The 20,717-nt window shown below is 49.0% G+C and overlaps 1 protein-coding gene across 3 annotated transcripts in view; it reads left to right on the top strand.

The window, feature by feature from the left end:
• The window catches only part of CHST10 (carbohydrate sulfotransferase 10), a 37,409-nt gene extending 17,007 nt beyond the window's left edge, over nt 1-20,402 (top strand). For 2 of the 3 annotated variants that reach the window (XM_070429674.1, XM_070429675.1), the window contains exons 4-8: nt 565-696; nt 8,736-8,827; nt 14,534-14,768; nt 17,129-17,234; nt 18,643-20,402. In XM_070429674.1, the coding sequence (XP_070285775.1) occupies nt 565-696; nt 8,736-8,827; nt 14,534-14,768; nt 17,129-17,234; nt 18,643-19,180 (1,103 nt within the window). In that variant the 3' untranslated portion in view covers nt 19,181-20,402. Of the gene's footprint in view, nt 1-539; nt 697-8,735; nt 8,828-14,533; nt 14,769-17,128; nt 17,235-18,642 lie in introns of all 3 variants that reach the window. The other variant, XM_070429677.1, reaches the window with a different exon arrangement.
• Nucleotides 20,403-20,717: the final 315 nt, after the last annotated feature.

Below are 20,717 nucleotides of genomic sequence, written 5' to 3'. Positions count from 1 at the left end.
GAAGTGCTAGGTACCTGCAATGAGGTGCAGTGGTGGTCATCTTGAACCCCAAATCGACTCTTCAGAGTGAGGCAAGGCACAGGGGAGATGTTGGGGGTGTGGGAGCAGCGTTAGGTTGGCCTGAGGAGGGCGGCCTCGCAGAAGATGATTGTGGCCGTGGGTGTGCTCAGCTTCCTTATTCTGCACGACACTACGCACAGCCTCCTGCAGATGGCGATCCTCAGCACAGGAGACTGGAAACATTTAGATGTTAGTCCGGTCCAGAAAGCAGACAAGAGGCAAACCTGTGAAAGTAACATTTTATCACAAGTTCCAAAGCAGAGAGAAATGGCTCCTTTCCATCCAGGTGTTTTACCTTTGACTTAATTACCAAATCGAGAAGTTATTATTAATTAAAAATAAAATATTAAGTTAAAGACTGAGTCAAAATACCCATGGTATCAATAAAAGGATTTTTAAAAATATTTGCACTGATGCTATGAACTGGAATCCCCTATTGTTTTTCTGATCATTTGTTTAATTGGTGTATTTGTAAGCAGCAGGAGCACTCCGCTTGTTTTCCAGGAAGAATCACTGAATGGCTGACGTTTGACAACATGCACCACCAGTGGCTTCTGTTGGCTGCATGCTTTTGGGTGATTTTCATGTTCATGGTGGCCAGCAAATTCATCACCTTGACCTTTAAAGACCCAGATGGTAGGTATGCTGCCTTGTGGAATGAATTTTGGCTAATCCAGACATTGCTGTGATATTGTTTCTGAGTACCTGCACAAATGACCTCTGTCACGGAATCCAAGGACTTTTGTTCCAGAAGATACCGGGGAGGTCACGGCATCCACATTCTTACCCAAATAGAGGTGCGGGGTGAAAAGGCCGGGGACGGTTCTCACCAGCTCCGCCCTTCGGGGTGGACAGAACGTGCTTTCTTGGTGGGTTCCTTGGTGCCTCCTCCATGGCATCCCACAGGCTCAGAATCTGAGAATGTGTTCTGCTTGGCGCCATCATGAGACAAGACTGTGGTTGGTCAGCATGCCTGAGTGCCAGCTGGCGCTGTGCACTGGTGGCCACTTGTTTGAAGGTCACCTCAGTGCATCAGAAAGAAGGTGATTTAAATATGTGCATATCAGGTTGTGTTTGAGGATTTTTAGTTTCCTTGACTTGATGTGGGTGGTCAGATGAGGTCACAGAGAGCACCAGGCCCAGCTTCAGCAGAGCTGCTTCTAGGTCTTGCTCTTGTTCTTCTCTTACCTGGGTCTTAGCCCCTAAGACTGACCTGAGCACGGCGAGGCTCTCTGAGTGTCCGGTGAAGCGCTGGGCATGCACAAGGAGGTGCAGTGGTGGCATCTTGAACCCCAAAGTGACTCCTTTCAGAGGCAGAGTGAGGTGAAACATGAGAGGTGTCAGAGGCTTAGGAGCAGTTTTAGGTTGGCCTGACGCGGTCTTGTAACGGAAGATGTTTGTGACCGTGGGTGTGCTCATCATCCTTACTTTGCACGACTCTTTGTACATCCTGCAGAGGGTGGCCCTTAGCAAAGGAGATTAGAAAAATATCACATGAGCACTTTCCCGATTTTCGCCTGCAGGCCCTGCTATGCCTAGAGCTCCTGGGTGTGTCCCTGTAGCACTGAGGGCTGCCTGGCGCCCCCCATCTCCTGCTCCCGTCTCTGTGTGTCTCCCTGTCTGTTCAGTAACAACAAGGTTGGAAGGCAGATCTGCAGGCAGAAGAGGGTGGCCCTGAAATCAGCCCCAAGGCGGGGTTCTCAGCTCCATAGTTTCCACTAACAACAGTTATCAGTCACCAGGCCCTCAGTACTTGAGGCCCAACAGGCTATCCCCTCACAAGTCACCCCTCATCATCCATGGCCCTCAGGAGAACCTGAGGCTTCGCAGCCTCGGGAAGGTAGTCTCATCCCTGCAGGTATCCAGGTGGCCAGGATCATCACAGGTAACTGTGGCTCGCCCTGGGCACCGGGGCCTCTGTGAGACACGGGCTCCATCTCGGAGCCTTGTTGGACTTTGAGGCGGTGAGTTAGCCTGGGAGTTTGGACATGGCTCCACTGCTCTAGCGTGGTTACCAAGAATGGAGGCCCCTTGCTGAAAGGCAGGGCAGTGGTTCTCCTCCTCCTGGCATTTCAGAACCACTGGGGGGCTTTGAAAACCTTTGCTGCTTGAGGCCAACCAGAGACTAAGTCCATTGGAATCTAGGAGTGGGGCCCAGTGGAGAACCCCAAGTGTGAACAGAGCTGGGAAGCTGAACGAGAATCGGAGCTGCTGAGACCATGAAACCACACGTTTTACTTGTGAGTTCTTTAAAATCACCTCCTGGTGCCCTGACCGGTTCGGCTCAGTGGATAGAGCGTCGGCCTGCGGATTGAAGGGTCCTGGGTTCGATTCTGGTCAAGGGCATGTACCTTGGTTGCGGGCACATCCCCAGTGGGGAGTGTGCAGAGGCAGCTGGTCGATGTTTCTCTCTCATCAATGTTTCTAACTCTCTATCCACTCCCTTCCTCTCTGTAAAAAAACCAATAAAATATATTTAAAAATAAATAAAATAAAATCACCTCCTGGTAAAGAAGGCACCTACAGGGCAGGTCACAAGGTTAAAGTATTTATGGTTTATTTTGTTTAAAAAAGTAGAATAGGTAATATATTTATGAGACTTCCATAAAAAATAATTAAATTAGATGTGTGTTTCGAGTTATATTATTCTCTGGCTCCTCTAGAGAACACCTCATTTCTCAGTGGTAACTGATAAACAAGGTCTCATTCTGCTTTGATATGGCAGATTTTATGCTGAATGTTTTCAGAAAACTGTTAAAGCTTAGAGGTTTCCTAAAGGGGAGTAAAAAATTACCGAGAAAGAAGGAAAAACCTACAGAGAAGGATGAAAAGCTTTGGAATTTTATTTATTATTTTAGAAATGTTTTATTGAATCTATTGAATGCTTTGGGATTTAAGACCTGAGAAAAGATCGGTGTAGTCCTCTGTGCTGCTCGCCAAGTATCTCTAGCCCTTTATTTTATTTTATTTTATTTTATTTTATTTTATTTTATTTTATTTTTTAAAGTGCCTTTTATTTCTACTTTAAAAATATTGTTTTTAATTTTGTTTTATTGCTTAAAGTATTACAAAGAGTATTACATATGTCTCCTCCCCTCCCCCCCCCCCCCACCGACCTTCGACCTTCCCCTGGCCTCCCCTACCCCTCAGCGTCTTGTTTCCATTGGTTATGCTTATATGCAGGCATACAAGTCCTTCCCTTGATCTCTGAACTGCCCCTACCCGCCCCCCCCCCCCGCCCCCCGCGGCCCCCCGCCCTGCCCAGCCCTCCTCAGCCTTCCCGCTGTAGTTTGACAGTCTGCCCTTTAAAGTGAATGGTAATTCCTTGTGCCCTTTGATGCCCCGTGTGGCCATGTGATGGCTGTGGCCAGTGAACGACTCCAAGTGGGAACTTTGGAGCCAGCACACACTGGGCCCCCCTCCCTCTTTCCCACTCAGTGAAGCACGGAGAGGGTCCTGGTGAGGACGGGCCACCAGTGAGGGTGGTGTCAGCCCCATGGTGTGCACTGTACTCAGTGAGAACTCTTTGCTGTTGGGCCCACAGCATAGCGCAGCCATCTCTGACTACGGAGGACTTGTCCCTAAGTGCCCGGCTAGAATCACAAGATGGATGCCTGTTAGTTAAGTTATGAATAAAGGCAGTGAGCTCTCACACAGGGTCTACTAGTGTAGACGATTGAGCTCCTTGAAGTTAAACAACCCCCCTGAAGGCCATCAGAGAAGACCGTGGGTGGGTGGTTCAGGCAACTCCCGCCCCTGAGCCCTACGTTTTAGGGGCGCTTAACCCCCTGGGGGGTCTGAGGGCTGAACAGGAAACTGAGTTTTGTAAATGTGTCTGCAAGAGATTTTTCTCATGTGTTAGGCTTTGTTTCACTGGTGGTCACAGTATTTTCACCTTTGAACCAAAAGCCTCATGTGAAATATTTATCACAAGGAAATAACTGGCAACACAGCAGGATCATGCATGATGAAGGTCCATTTCCTGAAACGCAGGTCGAGAATCCTTGGTCCCAGCACCGAGGGGCCGGTTGTAACTCGGTGTCTGTGGGGCGGCTTGTCTGGCTCTGTCCTCTGGGAAAACGGCTCTGTTCTAGACCCCCTCAGTGGAGGGGCGTGCTTTCTTCTCACCTGCCTGTTCCTGATGATTCCCTTGCTAGTTAAGCTGATAGGAAGAGCAGGTATGTCCTGAACTGCTGTTGAAAGCAATGCTTACCTTGTTCTTTGTTTTTAATAGTGTTATGGTCTCTCTTCGGCTCAGCAATGAAGCCACAGTGATATTTGTGGCAGTGGCTTATCTTTGGTTGACAAATTCCAGTGTCATGTTGAACTAGGATCGGGAGTTGTAACTAGGGAAATAGATCCCATCCAGCGATGGGAATTTCATGGCAGGGACGTTGAGAATAGTGCATTAAGTGTGGACACTGATTTTCAGCTCACTTCTGTTTGACTTCCTCTCCCAATCTTTTGCTCCACTTAGCCCCTCACCTTGGTTGTAAGCCGCTTAAGGGCAGAGCCAATGACTTCAGAGTCTTTGCCTCCTGCCTGATATGTGAAGGGGGAGACACTGGGTGACTGGACACAGCATGGTCACGGAGATGAGTGGATGTGATCCCTTCTAGAAAAACAAAGCAGTGCGTCACTTGGTAAATTTAAATGCATTGTGAATAGAATGAGGCCTATAACGAAAGTGAGCTGATACGTTATGAAGGCACCTGGCCATAACTGGAGGATCAGAATCCTTGGTCTCGCAGCTGGAGTCTTGTTCCTGAGTGCCAGAGGGGAAGGGAACCACTGTTTGATCATAATGGCATAATGATACCTGCTGGAAATAAATGGTCATCGACAAAGCAATGGAAAAACCAAACCAAACATAAATCATGCTGCCAGTTTTATTTCAGTCTCTTCGAAGCAGGGCCAAGGCGAGCTGGGGAGAAAACACCAGGAAGTTTAAAATCATAAAAATGCTAAAAATGGGCAGATGACTGGCTAGTATGTGAGATGTTCCACAGCTGCCAAAGCCTATTTATTTTGCTCTTGGCACATGAAATGGGCTGCTCTTCAAAAGCTGACTGATAGGTCAGTTGTTTAAAATTCACAATACATTGTTTTATTTAAATGTTATTAAGAAGCTTAGATTTCTACAGAAGTCTGTTGAACTAAGTGTTGAACTAGCTAAGCATTGTAGTGCTAGTAGTAGAAGGTGCTGTGGGAACAGGAAGTGACCAAACAGGAGGGGAATGTGACCTTTTTATTAGCACCTTAGTGCTGCTCCAGAGGTGGTCAGAATGCACAGAGGAGAATAGACAGATGTTGGTGTCAGAGCCTGAGTGTGTCCAGCAGCTTTGCTGATGGCACTGATGCCTTGTCTAGTTCCGCACCATAAACAACATTCTTGTCCCTGTCACAGGTCCAGAACAGCTGCTGGGCACAGCTCTGGTTAGGTTGCCTTTTAACCCAAACCTAGAAAATGGGAAAAAAAATACTTTAGTGGGATTCATAAAGGTGCATGGCAGAGAGATTTCTATTGGAGTCAGAAAAGAAAGCTGTGGAGATGGGTTACCGTTGTCGTTGTCAGAGCGTTGGTAAGGAGTTCTCCTTGTGCTTTCTCCTGGCTGCTGGATGGGGAGGGGGACACGAGGACTGGGCAGGTGGGGGCTGCAGGAGAGTGTGCAGTGTTGGTATTAATGACCTAAGGGGGGAGGTTTTGATTTTTTTAAAGAAGTGAACTGTGCCTTTGTCCATGCTTCATTTTGCTGATTTTTATAATTTTATTTGCTCTATTTTTTCTAGGTATGTATTAGTGTTTGCAAAGTTTTGAAAAATAAATGTTTGATTATAGAGGTCTGAAACTTACCTTCAAATTTTGCTCCAAAGCTTTTCCAAATATCAGTTGGCTATAAATTATTATTCGGGACTAGCATTCTGTAAGATTTCTCTAGTCTCATCTCAGTTCCCATGGTTTAATATATATATTGATTTCAGAGAGGAAGGGAGAGGGGGAGATAGAAACATCAATGATGAGAGAGAATCATTGATCGGCTGCCTCCCCCATACCCCCTAATGGGGGTCGAGCCTGCAACCCGGGCATGTGCCCCTGACCAGAATTGAACCCAGGACCTTTCAGTCCCCAGGCCAATGCTGTATCCACTGAACCAACCGGCCAGGGCAGTTCCCATGAATTTTTAAATTAGTATGTAAGCGCTAACTTGACTTCTAACCTGGCTTTTTAAAAAATTAAATTTCTTGCCCTAACCGGTTTGGCTCAGTGGATAGAGCGTTGGCCTGCGGACTCAAGGGTCCCAGATTCGATTCTGGTCAAGGGCATGTACCTTGGTTGTGGCACATCCCCAGTGGGGAGGGAGGCAGCTGATCGGTGTTTCTCTCTCATCGATGTTTCTAACTCTCTATCCCTCTCCCTTCCTCTCTGTAAAAAATCAATAAAATATATATTTTTAAAAAAAATAAATTTCTTATTTGGGGGATCATTATAGAGTCACATGCAGTTGCAACAAATAATAGATTGAGTTCTATGTCCCTTGACTCATTTTCCCCAAGTGGTAACATCTTTCAAGCTATGCTGCAGAATCATGAGCAGGATGCTGATGTTAATACAGTCAAGATGCCAAACACCTTCCTCACCACAGGAATCCCTCCTGTTGCCCTTTTATAGCCACACTCACCTCCTTCTCCCCATCCTGCACCCCCACTCTCTCCCAGTAATCACTAATCTCTTCTCCATCATTTTGTCATTTCAGGAAAATTATAATGGGAGGGGATTTAGGGAGCTAGATAAAAAAAGTGAAGGGATTAAGAAGTACAAATTGGCAGTTACAGAATAGTCATGGGAATGTAAAGGATAGCATAGAGAATATAGTCAATATTGTACTTACTATGTATGGTGCCAGGTGGGTACTAGACTTATCAGGAGGGTCACTACATAAGGTATGTAAATGTGTAAACAGTATGCTATACACCTAAAACTAATATTGAATGTCAACTGTAATTGAAAACTTTTTTTTCACTTTTTAAAAATTAAATGGAAAAAAAAAAGAATATTATATCCAGTATGTGACCTTTTGGTATTGACTTTTATTTCTCAGCATAAAAAAAAAATCCCTGGGGATTCATTTGATTTGTGTGTATCAGTAATTTCTGGCTTTTTATTGCTGTATTCCAAGGTGGATGTCCCCATTTTTTAACCTGTTGGAGTATGTCTGGATTGTTTCCATTTTGGGGGCTATTACAAATGGAGCTGCTCCAAACATTTGCGTGCAGGGTTTTGCATGAATATAGTTCTCATTTCTCTGGAATAAATGCCTGGGAACAGTTGCTGGGTTGTATGGTAGCTGCAGCTTAGTTTTTAAAGAAATGACCAAACTGTTTTCCAGAGTTGTACCATTTTCATTCCTCCCAGCAGTGTATGAATGATTCCGTTTCTCTGCATCCTCACTAGCATTTTGTATTTTCGCTATTTTGTATTTTAGCTGTTTTGCTAGGTGTGTAGTGGTATCTCACTGTGTGTTGCTTTGAGGTGTTTTTTTTTTTAAATTAAAGTTGACATACAATATTATATTAGTTTCAGGTGTACAACCCCCTGATTAAACATTTATATAACTTATGAATTAATCACCCTGATAAATCTAGTAGCCCTCTGACACCATACTCAGTTACTACAATATTATTGACCATATTCCCTATATTGTACTTTATATCCTTGTGATTATTCTCTAACTACAGGGTGGAGCAAAAATAGGTTTATAGTTGTGAGTACATGAAACACAATTTATTCTTGTATTATTGTTTATTAATTATTGTATTATTTTCCATACCAACAGCTGTAAACCTACTTTTGCCCCACCCTGTAGCAATACACTGTGGTTTTAATTTGCATTTATCTGATGGCTCATGATGTTGAACATCCTTTCATGTGTTTATCTGCTACCTGTTTATCCTCTTTGGTGAAACATCTGTTCATGCCTTACCCACTTTCTAATTGGATTATTTTTTACTGTTGAATTTTGAGAATTCTCATGTATTCTAGATATAACTCCTTTGCAAATTTTTCCTCCCAGGTTATAGTTTGCCTTTCTGTGATCTGTGCAGAGCAAAGTTTTTATTTTGAGGAGGTTTATTTGATCAAATTTTCCAAAAATTTTCTCCTATGTTTTTTATTTTTACAGTTTTATGTGTCTACTAGAGGCCCAGTGCATGGATTCATGCGCAGATTCATCCACCAGTGGGGTCCCTTGGCCTGGCCTGTGCCCTCTCGAAATCTGGGACCCCTCGGGGGATGTTGGAGAGCCAGTTTCGGTCCAATCCCCACAGGCTACGAATCCGTGCAACGGGCCTCTAGTATGCTTATAAAGTCTTTGGTTAATCTTTTCCCTCTGAGATTCATCAGTCTGTTCCATGTTTCCATGCCTGTACATTGAGCGTCTGCCCCCTGGTGTTAGTGCACGTCATAGCTGCTGGTTGAATGGTCAAACGGTCACTTAGGCTTTTATATATATAGATAGATGTTCAATTGCTCAAGCACCATTTGCTGAAAAGACTTCCCCCTCTACCAAATTGCTTTTGCACCTGTCAAATACTGGTTGGGCATCTCTGTGTAGGTCCACTTCTAGGCCTCTTTTCTGCTCCTCCATGAGAAGAGTTCTCACCTCTCTGTCTCTTAGCCTACAGCGCCAAACAGGAGTTCCTGTTCCTGACAGCCGTGCCGGATTCCGGGAAGTTACAGGGAGAGCAGCAGTTTCCTGAGGAACTGAAGGTAGGCACAGCCAGGTAGAGGGCCTTGTCCCTTCCGGCCTGGTCAGCAGAGGAGCAGGGCTGCCTCTTCCCACTCTTCCCTGTGGTGTCTCAGTCTCTCTGCTCCCTCCCTCCAGCACCAGCAGGTTGCCCCATCACTGCGTGGGCACTGGCCTGCCCGCTCCCTGAGCTCATCGGCTATTCCCACTTACCATCATGTTCTGCTGTGTAGTCACTGCTTCTGTCCCTTCTGCACATTTCTGCTCACCTTTGAGCTTCTCTCTGGGCAGGCACAGTCACACTTATTTATGCTCCTCACAAGGCTTTGTACATCGTGGGTGCTCTGTAAATGCCCGTTGTGCTGCCTTCCTGGCCAGCTGACAGCGAACCTTGCCGGGGGGTGGAGGATGGTCAGGAGAAAACCAGGGCTGTGGGAAAAGGTCTCTGACCCAGAATCATGGACAGAGGAGCGGTCATCCAGGGCAGGAGTGGTGTGGATGAGAGCTGCGTCTAGGAGAAAGGCTGATGATCCAGAATCACATGGACATTCTGACCTAAGTCTGTCTTCTCAGGCTCCTTTCACACAGAAATTCCTAGTCATGCCTCAGTGAGGGGCGCCCTCTCCCTTGCTGACCCCATTCTGGGTCTGAAAGGTCTAGGTTGCAATTACGCTGGAAGGACTGAAATAGGTAGTGCAAGCTCTAAAGATGTGTATCAGCTCAGAATTAAACAGAGAAGGGACCGTTTCTGCCTGTGGCTTACAGTGTAAGGATGAGGAATTAGAACCCAGAGTCTAAAAAGCCAGCACCTGCTCAGAGTGACTTTCTGTTGGAGTTAACCGTTCACAAGGGTGGATGCAGTAAGGATCAGGTCTGCAGACCTCTTAGGTGGACCTGCGATGTTGCTTTCAGTTTGGGGTTGTCCAGGGCAAGGAAGGTGTGGGTGGACGAGAAGCAAACCTATAAGAAGTAGGAGGGTGGCTCTCATGGAAAGAGTTAAGGAAATTGATGTTTAGTGACTGGGATGAATAAGGACCCAAAGGGAGGGTAAGACTGTTCTCTGGGGAGGAACAGAGGTCGCTTTGCAGAGGACAGAGGGGGCACTCTGCAGGTGCTCTCCCCCTTCCTCAGTGTCTTCACCTTGGGAAGCAGAGGTAGGAGTCCCCAAAACATTCTTCCCTCCTCCAGGGAATCCGAGGAAACTTTATCAAACACAGGAGAGAGCAAGAGTTTCTTGAAAAAGGCGATGTGAGCCAGGGAGTTGGTTGAAGTAGATCCGTGAAGGAAGAGCAGGGAGCCAGGTGGTGGGGTGAAACCTGTATTGTCCCGAAATTTCCAGTGTCCTTGTTCTCCAGGGCTCTGGCCTCCCATTTTGTTACCGACTCGGTTGTTTGGGATGGACAGTGTGTTACAACTGCCCCATAAATGGATTGCTTGGGGAGCCGACGGCATTTTAACAAATACAATAAGGGCATTTGGTCCACTTAATAGTTAATTTAGAGGAGCCATCTGCTTTGAAATCTTGGGAGGAAGTTCTTTGTAACTGTAAGGGAATAAGTAGACGTAGCAGCAGAATAAGTAGACGAGCCGCAGAACAGGGCCATACCTAGAAGTGGCCAAAGCAGTGGGCCTGGAGAAAAAGGCTCCCAGGTCAGCAGTGCCTTCCCCCACCTTCTGCCCCCAACACACATGCAGTGCCACGTGTGTTCTTGTGTTACCGATATTCTAAATGCTGAAGCCCTGCCAAGGGGTATGTGCCGTACTTTGGAACTTGAACTTGTTTCTCTGTTTTGGCTTTTTCATCAGCCTTCTTTTAAGGAAAATCAGATGAGCCCGTCATGCATCCGCTCTCCTTGCCATGTTTGACTCATTCTCATGATTCACTGGGCAGTGGAAGGCCCTGAGGAGGGCATCAGGAAGTGGCTGGGAAGAGTGGTTGTCGTTGTAGAAAAAGGGAGGGAGGGAGGGAGAGAAGGAAGAAGAGAAGGGGCCTGTGGATGGGCAGAAAGGGACAGGCCAGCCCTTTGAGGAAACCCCGGGTGCTTGGTGGAGGCTGTGGAAGGTGGAGCTGAAGGAAGAGGGAAGAATGCTGTGCTGTCTTTGCCCAGCTGCCTTCGGATAGAATTAATCTACAGAGGACTCGGGAGAGTTTTCTAGAACTGCTCAGAAGTCTCTATAGGTGCCCACACCCCCTAGCCAATATTTGTTGCTGTTGTTGCATTTGTGAGCATTTAATAAATTTCCCTCCATGTGGCTTTGAGCTTCAAGACCCAGGCCCTGCCAACACCCTTTATCTTCTCAGCTCTTTGCTGAAGAGCTTGGCCTTCACAGTGGTACCTGCTTTGGGGGCTTTCCCTTCCCCAGAACTTGGTTGTAGCCCGATCGCACCACGTCAGTGATGGGAGCAACTGGTCTTGTGTTTGGCATCACTTACCTGGGTCTGCTCCCTGACCAAGGCCCACAGTTACCGAGGTTGACAGTTGGGCAGAAGCTCAGGTTCCCTGTGAAGGGGTCATGACTCACACCAACTTCCCCAAATTAGTGACATTTGTCCAAGCTGATGCTGTGGTCATGTGAGCCACCAGCAGGACCTTGGCCTTCCGGTGCCTCCTGTGCTGCTGATGCGGCTGTGGCCATGGCTCGCGTGTCCCTGATGTTTCCGGGGCTTCCTCAGTCTGGATGGCATGCCGGTGACCTCGATGCCGTAGCCAATATTTTTGAATCAAGTTTTTTACTAAAAAGTAATACGTACTTGTGTATTTTAAAGAAATACCCAAAATCGAAAGGAAAAAGCTCAACTTTTGTATATTTCCTTTTTAAAACCCATTTAGGTGTTACACATATATGTATAGTCTGTGACTCCATTTCCACAGGATAAGCACGTAGTCCACTGTATTCCAGGCAAATCGGTGAAGAGACCCACTCTGACACTTCCTGGCCAAGTGTTGAAAGTGTAGAATCAAGAAGAGAAAATCCTGTAAGCCACCCAGGTATTAAAATGGGTGGTTAGCCATGGCCAGGTGGATCAGTGGTTAGAATGTCCCCTGAGCACTGAAAGGTCATGGATTTGATTTCAGGCCAAGGGCATGTACCTAGGTTGTGGGTTCCATCCCTAGTTGGAGCATGTACAGGAGGCAACAATATCTCTCTCTCTCCCTCTCTCTCTTTCTCTCTCTCTCTCTCTCTCTCTCTCTTTCAAAATCAATAGAAACATATCCTCAGGTGAGAATTAAACAATAAATAAATAAATAATGGTTGACTTCTTTCCTGGCCTGGTAGCCCAGTTGGTTAGAGCATGGTCCCTGTATGCCAAGGTTGTGGGTTCAATCTCCCATGAGGGCACATACAAGAAGCAACCAATGAATGCATAAATAAGTGGAACAACAAATCGATGTTTCCGTCTCTCTCTCTCTCTCTCTCTCTCTCTCACTTTCTCTCTCTTTCTCTCACTCTCAAAAATCAATGATAATAATAAAAGAATTTTTAAATGGAGTGGATACAAAGAAATGACAGTCAGGTGGGGGTGGGGGTGGGCTCCCTGCAGTGAAGCCTCAGCTAGGGAATTGGGCGGCAGAGCGGTGACTCTGTTTTTGTGGGGTTGTTTTGTTTTGTTTTGTTTTGTTTCAGAGAGGGAGAGAGAGAGAAGCATCAGTGATGAGAGCAAATCATTGATTCATTGATTGGCTGCCTCCTGTATGCTCCACACTAGGGATCGAGCCCACAACCCAGGCACGTGCCGCTGACTGGGATTGAACCTGGGACCCTTTATTCACAGGCTGACCCTCTATCCACTGAGCCAAATCAGCTAGAGCCGTGACTCTGTTTTCATCCAGGGTATGCTCTGTGTGGCGGCAGCAGTGCGCCTGTCTCAGGTACACACGGCTAGAAGCTATACCTCCTATGTGCTATGTTTTTGAGGGGAAAAGCTATTGAAAGACCTTTTCCAGATAACAGAGATGGTCAGAACCGACACTCAAAAGTGGTGACATCACAGAGCAAAGAAGTGCCGCCCTTCCCTAGTGCGGCTGGACCCCAAGCTCAGAAACCCAACAGGAGTCTGTGCGCCTGCTGTCCCTGTGGCCTCGGGCTCCTGGGGGCTGTCAGCACACCCGCCCCTGCTTGGTCTTGGGCCCACTTTCCTGGTGGGTAGGGGTTTCTGGCATCAGAGCCTTCGTCCCACAGTCATGGATTTTCTCATCTGGTTGATAACTCCTGAGAGAACAAGCGAGTGCTGGCGTGCTCCCTCCGGCATGTGCTCATAGTGCTGAATGCCTGTGGGGCCACCAAGCAAAACCCTCCTTAACCTGCATCACAGGAAACACCATTGTGTGCTTATTGTTACCAGAGCAGCTCTGCCTCAGGCCGGCTTCTAGTGTGTGGGTTCTTGACTTTGTGTAGGAAAGGCTTTGCAACATGAGTCCAGATGGGTTTGAATGAACGTTTATTAAAACTGGGGACAGTGAAACAGAGGAAGGAATTGGGTAAAGAAACAAGGCAGGGCTCTGCTTTGGCTCTTTGGAAATGTTAAAGGAGCGAGGCAGCCTGGGCGGGCTGCTGTAGCTCACGGGGAAGTCAGAGAGTAAGGGGTTTTGGAGACAGGATCAGGTGAGCCCGAGCGGAGTGGTCGCTGCCCACTGCCCGCTGGTTACGTCTCATGGGCATCCTTAGAAAGAAAAAGTTCATGCCTGGGAAGGGGCATGGGTGAGCTCAAGAGCCAGCCCACATTGTCTTTCCTGAGGGCTTTTTATCCTTTTTTCCTGCAGGCCAGAATCTTCATCAGCTTCCCAGGTGCATTTTTAATGTGCTGATGCATCAAAATGAGTGCAGAGGGGAGTTTGGGGTTATTCTTTGGGCTGTTTTACTGTTATTTTAGGTCTGTTGGGCATCAGTGGGGTTTTTGTTATTTGTTCCTTGGGTCTAGCTGGCACAGATGGCCTTGATTGGGTCTTTGTTCTCTGTTTTCCCAGGCCAGGGGGATTTCAGATGTCTGTTCTCTGGTTAGGGAGGAGGGTATAAACCACTTGCTCTCAAGTGTCCTTTGTTGGGGAAGGTAAGGTCTTTCGACTCACAAGCTGGCTGCAAGCTGCCCAAACTGTTTGGCCTTGTTTCATTTTCTTGTCCCAGTTGCCCCATTCCACTTACCCGGGGATTTTCCTAGCTTCCTGCTCCCCTGCTACGCTTATCGCTGAGGAAATGGAGTCATGGCTGCTGCATTTTCAAAACATACTAAATGACCTAAGGTGTTTTTTAAATCAATAAACCAGACTATCTCCCAAATAGTCACCATGTAGACAGCTGGTCCTTCTATACAGGCCATACAGGCACACGTAGAATCACAGGGAGGGAAAGGCTATAGAGAATGGGGGGAAGGGGGGGAGGGGGAGGGGGGGAGAGGGAACTGGCCTTCCCTGAAGCCCTGAATGAAAAATGTCCTGCAGTTTCCAGAAAATTAAGGGTCATAATTTCATCAGCAAAGTGACTGGTAGACACCCCACCCACCACCCCTCATTTTGTCCAAGCTGAGGACGAGGAACAAGAGGGTTCTCTTCTCTCTGAACATGGACCTGAGTCCCAGGTCCCTGGAGGTGAATCTGGTCCACAGGGCCCTGCTTATGTCAGATGCAGCTTCTCTGTCTGCCCAGCTGGAGGCCATAGCACAGGGCTCCCCAGCCACAGCCTGTCTTCTGCTCAGGAGGCCCTCATGCCCTCTTGCCTCCCTGTCCCTGCAGCCAACTGGGAAGATGCTCTCAGACGGCCAGCTGGCTCAGCCCTTGGTCTATATGGAACGCCTGGAGCTCATCCGAAACGTATGCGGGGATGCGGCCCTGAAGAACCTCTCACACACGGCCGTGTCCAAGTTCGTCCTGGACCGAATATTCGTCTGTGACAAGCACAAGATCCTCTTCTGCCAGACCCCCAAAGTGGGCAACACGCAGTGGAAGAAAGTGCTGATCGTGTTAAACGGTGCGTGCCGTGCCCGTGGTGTGTCCCCCCTCGGTGGCTTTGGGGTTTGCCCGGGGAGGGCCCCTGTGACCTGGGGGTCGGGGGAGGCAGACAAGGGGGCAGGGAGGAGCCACAGGAAGGGACATCTCCTAAGAGGAGCTGGTAACCTGTCAGACAGTTCTCCGTTGTGTTTTTCCTGTGAGTGTTGTACTTTAAAAGTTAGTGTGGATGCTGATTGTCCTCAAAGGGCCACCCCTAAGGCAACGACCTCCTCACTTCCCGTGGCAGAGTCCCCGTCTCAGGCAGCCTGCTCACCTGGTGGGTCCCGTTCCTTCTCTTCAGATTCACAGCATCGATTCTTACTAGACACTGGCTCTGTCCTTGTAATCCAAGGCCCCACGCTCACTGGGTGCCAGGAAGCCGCCCCCAACACTGCCCTTCCTGTAGTGAGAAGGGCGCCTACCCCAGGCCCTGGGAGGGGAGCCTCTACCCACAGACAAAGGATTCAGTGCCCCGTGGGTAGAAAGAAATGTCCTCATTTTACACCAAGCATTATATTCAGAGGATTTAACTGACTTGCCTCAGGAAATAGCTGATGTTTTCTTGGGAACAAATGAGATCACTGGCAGGTGGCCTCATACCCTACTTTTTTATTATTCACTGCTATTCCAGACACCATGTTTATTAAACTCTACGTACTCTGAACTGACGAGATACTTAATGGGTTCTGTGTCTTAAATTCAGCTGTTAAAGAAGCACGGCTCTCGCTCAGAGCCGTGTGACCCTGGATGAAGAATGCGACCTGGGAGCCCTGTGGGCGGTGGCCCGGGTCTCTGTCCCCTGTCCGACTGCTGCTCTGCCCTCAGTCAGGGGTCAGAGTTCATTGTCATTGGCCTTTCCCAAGGTTGGCTGGGGGAGAAGAGAGACACTCGCCTCGTTTCCTGGTATATAATGAATATTCTTGAGTAATCTGGCTTCATGTTGGATTTTTGATGTCGTAGAGTGAGGTTACAAATCAAATTGGAAACAATGAATACACGATTCTTACAAATCTGCCACCACAGTCTGAAGCATCAATCAAAGGCAGGACAAAAACAGGAGCAGGTTGCCAGGTCGCATGTAGGCGCACCCAAGAGGCACTGCGACCCTCGCAGACCACTGCGGTGAAGGAGGCATGGCAGCGGAGCCAGCCATAATCCTCTTGCTGGTGGAGGTTCTTGCCTTCAATTGTAAAAATTCAGTTTGTAAAAAAACACAGCATCTGCGAAGCGTGATAAAGCAAAACACAATAAAACAAGGTATGCCTGCAATAGAAAAGCAGGTGGTCCTTGTGGCTGCCTTCTGCCGGCCCTGCATGCCCCTGGATGGGGACAGATACCTGAGCGGGTCCATGTGCAAATCCACAGGTTGGTTCATTTGACAGTCTTGCCCATTTAGAGCCATCCACAGCAGTTAGCGTAGAGGTCTAGACTGGCACTTAAACATTTGGGGGAAGAATAAATAAAATAGGCGATGGCCACTGCTTAGGTGGCCCAACAGAGATTTCCCCCCACCAGACTCCACATGTAACAAGACAGGAGTAACACAAAGATGGATGTAAAGGTTTGCAGAGGCTTGGCTAAAAGCTCGGGTAATGACACTTTATTTCCGTTTGTCTAAGTTGGGAAAAGAATGAAAAACCTGCCCAACCCACCAACCCAAGGATGCCCCTCCCCAGGTTACATGCCTGCCTCCGAGCACTGTGCTCTTGACCCTGCCACTTTCTCCTCAGTCACTCCGTCTCATCCTTGACCGTCGCTTCAAATATATCTATCCCACGACATTAGCTGGATCGTTCCAGCACCAAACACCTCTGCCACTTGCCACATCTCTGGGATGCCCCGAGGTTACCTAGGAACCCACCGGAGGCCCAGGGATGTGGTCCTGGGAACACCTTGTCTGTCGGGAGTGGCGGGCCTGTGAGGGCTGTGGGTGTGAGCAGGTTGTTCTCATGAGCCCAGTTTCACAGTAGAGTGAGTGTGGGAGGCCTTAGGCATTCTGTTTGCGTGCAGCGATGTGCATGCAGCGATGTGTCTGTTGGCAGATTTAGCCCATCCCAGTGCGCTACCAGGGGTAGGTATCATCCTTCCTTCCACCCCTTACTCGCTCCCTGGCCCTCCTCCTCTTAACTACTCTTGTTTCCTCCTGTTGGCTTACAGGTGACCAGAGCTTGTCTGCACTCGCATTTTGCCACATCTCACTCGTCTTAGTTGGAATTCAGTATCACCATGGATATTGGGGATGACTTACGGGGAACATGGGCCTAACTAAGTTAGAGACGGGCATCTTCTTTAAAGGTAGTACTGAGGGGACCACACAACTTCTCCCTTGTTTACTCCTAGGTGCCTTTCCTTCCATCGAAGACATCCCGGAGAACGTGGTTCATGACCACGAAAAGAACGGCCTCCCTCGTCTCTCTGCCTTCAGCGATGCAGAAATTCAGAAGCGGTAGGAACAGGTTCCTGCAGGGAGGGGCTTTCCGATACGTCCCAGGCTCGGTTCTGTACTTGCCCTGTGTCCCACACTGCGCCAAGGACTCCAGGGGGCTGTTGGTTTGCGTGGGGGAGAGGCAGCTTTGCACATGCCCAGAGTTCAGTGCATTTAAACTCAGAAATCTTGATGGGAATTTCAGAATGGCTCTCCACCCTCACCTCCATGCAGTCCATGGGAATGAAGGAAGGTCATTTTCCCAATAGAAGTGAGTGGTCATTTTTGTTCTGCGTTGGTTGTGTTTAGTTTTATGGACTCCTTACTGGATATGACCGTTACTTCCTAAGAAAGGGATTTAGGCTGCAGAGAAACCCCCACCTCGTTTTCATTTTCCCCAAAGGCATCGTGCCTGCTTCCCCGCCACTGCCCTGGGAGTGGTGGTGTGGACTGGACCGAGCACAGCCCGGCAGACAGACCCACCAGTCACAGCAGGGAGGGCGCTGGCGCTAAAACTTAGCTATAAATTGAAAAGTTCTCTTTACTAGCTATGAAATGGCCCCACCAGAGCCAAGTTCAACAGGAATAAGAATGTCAGGACCCACCTGAACTTGGCCCTGCCTCACTCGTCAGCACCTTCCAGCCCTGGTTCCGGAGGCTTTCCAACGTGTCCAAACCCTTCAGAACACAGCTGTTCAGTGCCAGAGCCGAGCTGGGTCAGGGCTGCCCTGTTACCATTCTGGGCTTTTGTCAGGAAATGGTTAGGGCCTGCAAAGCACTGAGCAGTTTCTGGCTCGGAGGAAGCCGCTGCAGTGACAGCAGTGGCCTCACTGTGGTCATGGTCGCCCTGGGGCCCTGGGGCCACCACTGCCACTCCCAGGTCTCCCGGGCCAGCTCTCCTCCCCCTGGGGCCTGAGCCTCACTCCATCTCCTACCACCACTGCTCTTGGCAATTGTTTTTCCTGCCCCTGGCAATTTTGAATTGAGTATTTAAGATGTAAAGTAACTTTCCTGGCCTCCGTTGTTCCTAACTCATTCAAAGTTTCTGTCCTTAGGATTTTCTGCCCAGGAACAAAACTTTTAAATGTCCTTAAAATTTTGAAACTCTCAAGTTAAACAAAACATAGGTGAAATAGATGTTTTCACAGTGGCCCCCGAGGGTGAGTGCTGAGGCCCTGGACAGTTACAGTCTCGGAGCTCCCATTGCCTCACCTATAAAATGGGTGCTAACGAGCAGGTTTGCCCTCAGTGGTGTTGAGTGGATTAAGCGAGATGTGTGTGATGTGCTCATCTCAAGGCTCGCCTGGGGGAGGGTGCAGGAGATGGCGGCTGCAGCTGCTCCAGCTGTGTCTCCACTCTTCCCACTCTCACAGCCGTCACCGCCAGTAGCATCAACTTCACCTCTTGTTTATCTACATTTTTCCCTTAGCTTGAAAACCTACTTCAAGTTTTTTATTGTAAGAGATCCCTTTGAAAGACTGATATCTGCTTTTAAGGACAAGTTCGTCCACAATCCCCGCTTTGAACCCTGGTACAGGCATGAGATTGCCCCCGGCATCATCCGGAAGTACAGGCGGAACCGGACGGAGACCCGGGGCATCCAGTTTGAAGATTTTGTGCGCTACCTGGGCGATCCAAACCACAGGTGGCTGGACCTCCAGTTTGGGGACCACATCATTCACTGGGTGACGTACGTCGAGCTGTGCGCGCCCTGCGAGATATCATACAGTGTGATTGGTCACCACGAGACCCTGGAGGACGACGCCCCATACATCTTAAAAGAGGCAGGCATAGACCACCTGGTGTCATACCCCACCATCCCTCCGGGCATCACCGTGTACAACAAAACCAAGGTGGAGCACTACTTCCTGGGCATCAGCAAGCGGGACATCCAGCGCCTGTATGCCCGTTTTGAAGGGGACTTTAAGCTCTTTGGGTATCAGAAGCCAGATTTTTTGCTAAACTAATGCGTAGATCTGTGAACTCCGATGCCTCTGTTTGACCAGAGGCTAAGCAAGTGGAGATCTGAGCACAGAACGGACACTTCCTCCATCTCACCCCTCAAGATTCCCGAGGGCACCCACGGGCCATGTGCACCTCGGCCGGTGAAACTGCACCCGACGGTTCTGGCTTAGTGTGAACATCAGGTGCATTGAGGGCCTTTGCCCCCACGCCTACCAATGCCATGAAGCCTTTGTTCCCCAGAAGGGTAAAAGGACTAAACATTTGCAATCTGACAGACCAGGAGGAGCAGTTACACGGCACAGGCGTCATTTCCCTCGGCTGTCAGGGAGGGGAAGGGCCTGCTTGTCACCCGGGGACGGCAGGAAGGGCACCTCGCGCTTTCAGGAGACCTGAGGAGCTGGTGGTGTGCAGAACTGGCAGGAGCTAATGCAAGACCAAGTCTGCGTAATAAAATGACAGCGCTGGCTCTCATCTTGGTGCTGCTGTAATCACAGAGGTAAACCATTCTTTCCACGACTGTCGCCTTCCTGTGGGATTCGGGGTGACCCTAGGGCACTTTTTGGCAGTCCGTCCTTTCAGAATACACGCCTGAGCACCCCTAGTCCATATTTCCGATCCTCTGTCTGCCAGGTGGTTATCTCACTGAGCCCAAGAGCTACATATTCAGAAAAAGGGGAGTGGAGCGTTCTTCCCACCTGAGAAGCGAACGTCTTTGGGAAAAGGAAGAGCTGGTGGGTTCTGGAGCTCAGGCTGCTGTGGATGTGGGCGTGCCCGTCTTGATGGTTGTCCCTCTCTTGTCTTTGTTCCACCTGGATGGGCAGCGGGGCTCCCCTTTCCGTCCCCCCAGGCCCTCCCTGGGGCTGAAGGCCAGCAGGGCAGCGTGGCAGTCCGTGTAGTGACATGGTCCAGTTTCATCTTGGCCAATTGCTCCCTGGACCTGTCCTGTTAGTGCCATCATCCCGGGCTGTAAGTTGGACGATGAGGTTCACCAGCAATAAAATCCTGGGCTGAGGCAGCCTCCAGGAATGCATCTCCCAGGCACCGAGGAGCGAGCTGCGGCCGCCATGTCAGGTGCCTGCTGACACCGAGGCCCGTTTCCCTGTGAGAAGTCCCACGTGCCGTGAGCCCAGCTTTTCTTCCAGGCAGCTTCCCCCTTCCCTTTCTCAAAGGGACTGCCTGAGTCTGTGAATGTGAAAGTAATAAATAAAAACTGTCCAAACCCGACACGTGCTGCACTTTGAGGGGGCTCTCTGTGGCCCCACACGGTCCCCGCGTCCTGGCCCCAGCGACGGGCCTGCAAGACTGCTCTAGTGGCTGCTGGTGGCAGGACCACAGAAGGAGAGGCCCAAGTGTGACAGGCCCTAGCGCTGACCAAGGGGCGTCGGTGTGGTGGCCTGTCATCAGCTGACAAGCAGGGGATGTCACATGAGCTTTTTCTGTAAAGTCTTGTGAAAATCATTTCACACCTGATCAGCCAATTGATTACCTCTTTCCTATTTGCAATGTAACAGTGTGAATAATACATTTGAGTCTAAGGCC

Source organism: Myotis yumanensis, unplaced genomic scaffold (genome assembly GCF_028538775.1).
Source record: "Myotis yumanensis isolate MYYU_CA2020_CCGP unplaced genomic scaffold, mMyoYum1.0.hap1 SCAF_11, whole genome shotgun sequence".
NCBI lineage: Eukaryota > Metazoa > Chordata > Mammalia > Chiroptera > Vespertilionidae > Myotis > Myotis yumanensis.
Note: the sequence above shows the minus strand (reverse complement) of the source record. Positions and strands in the feature narration are given on the sequence as shown.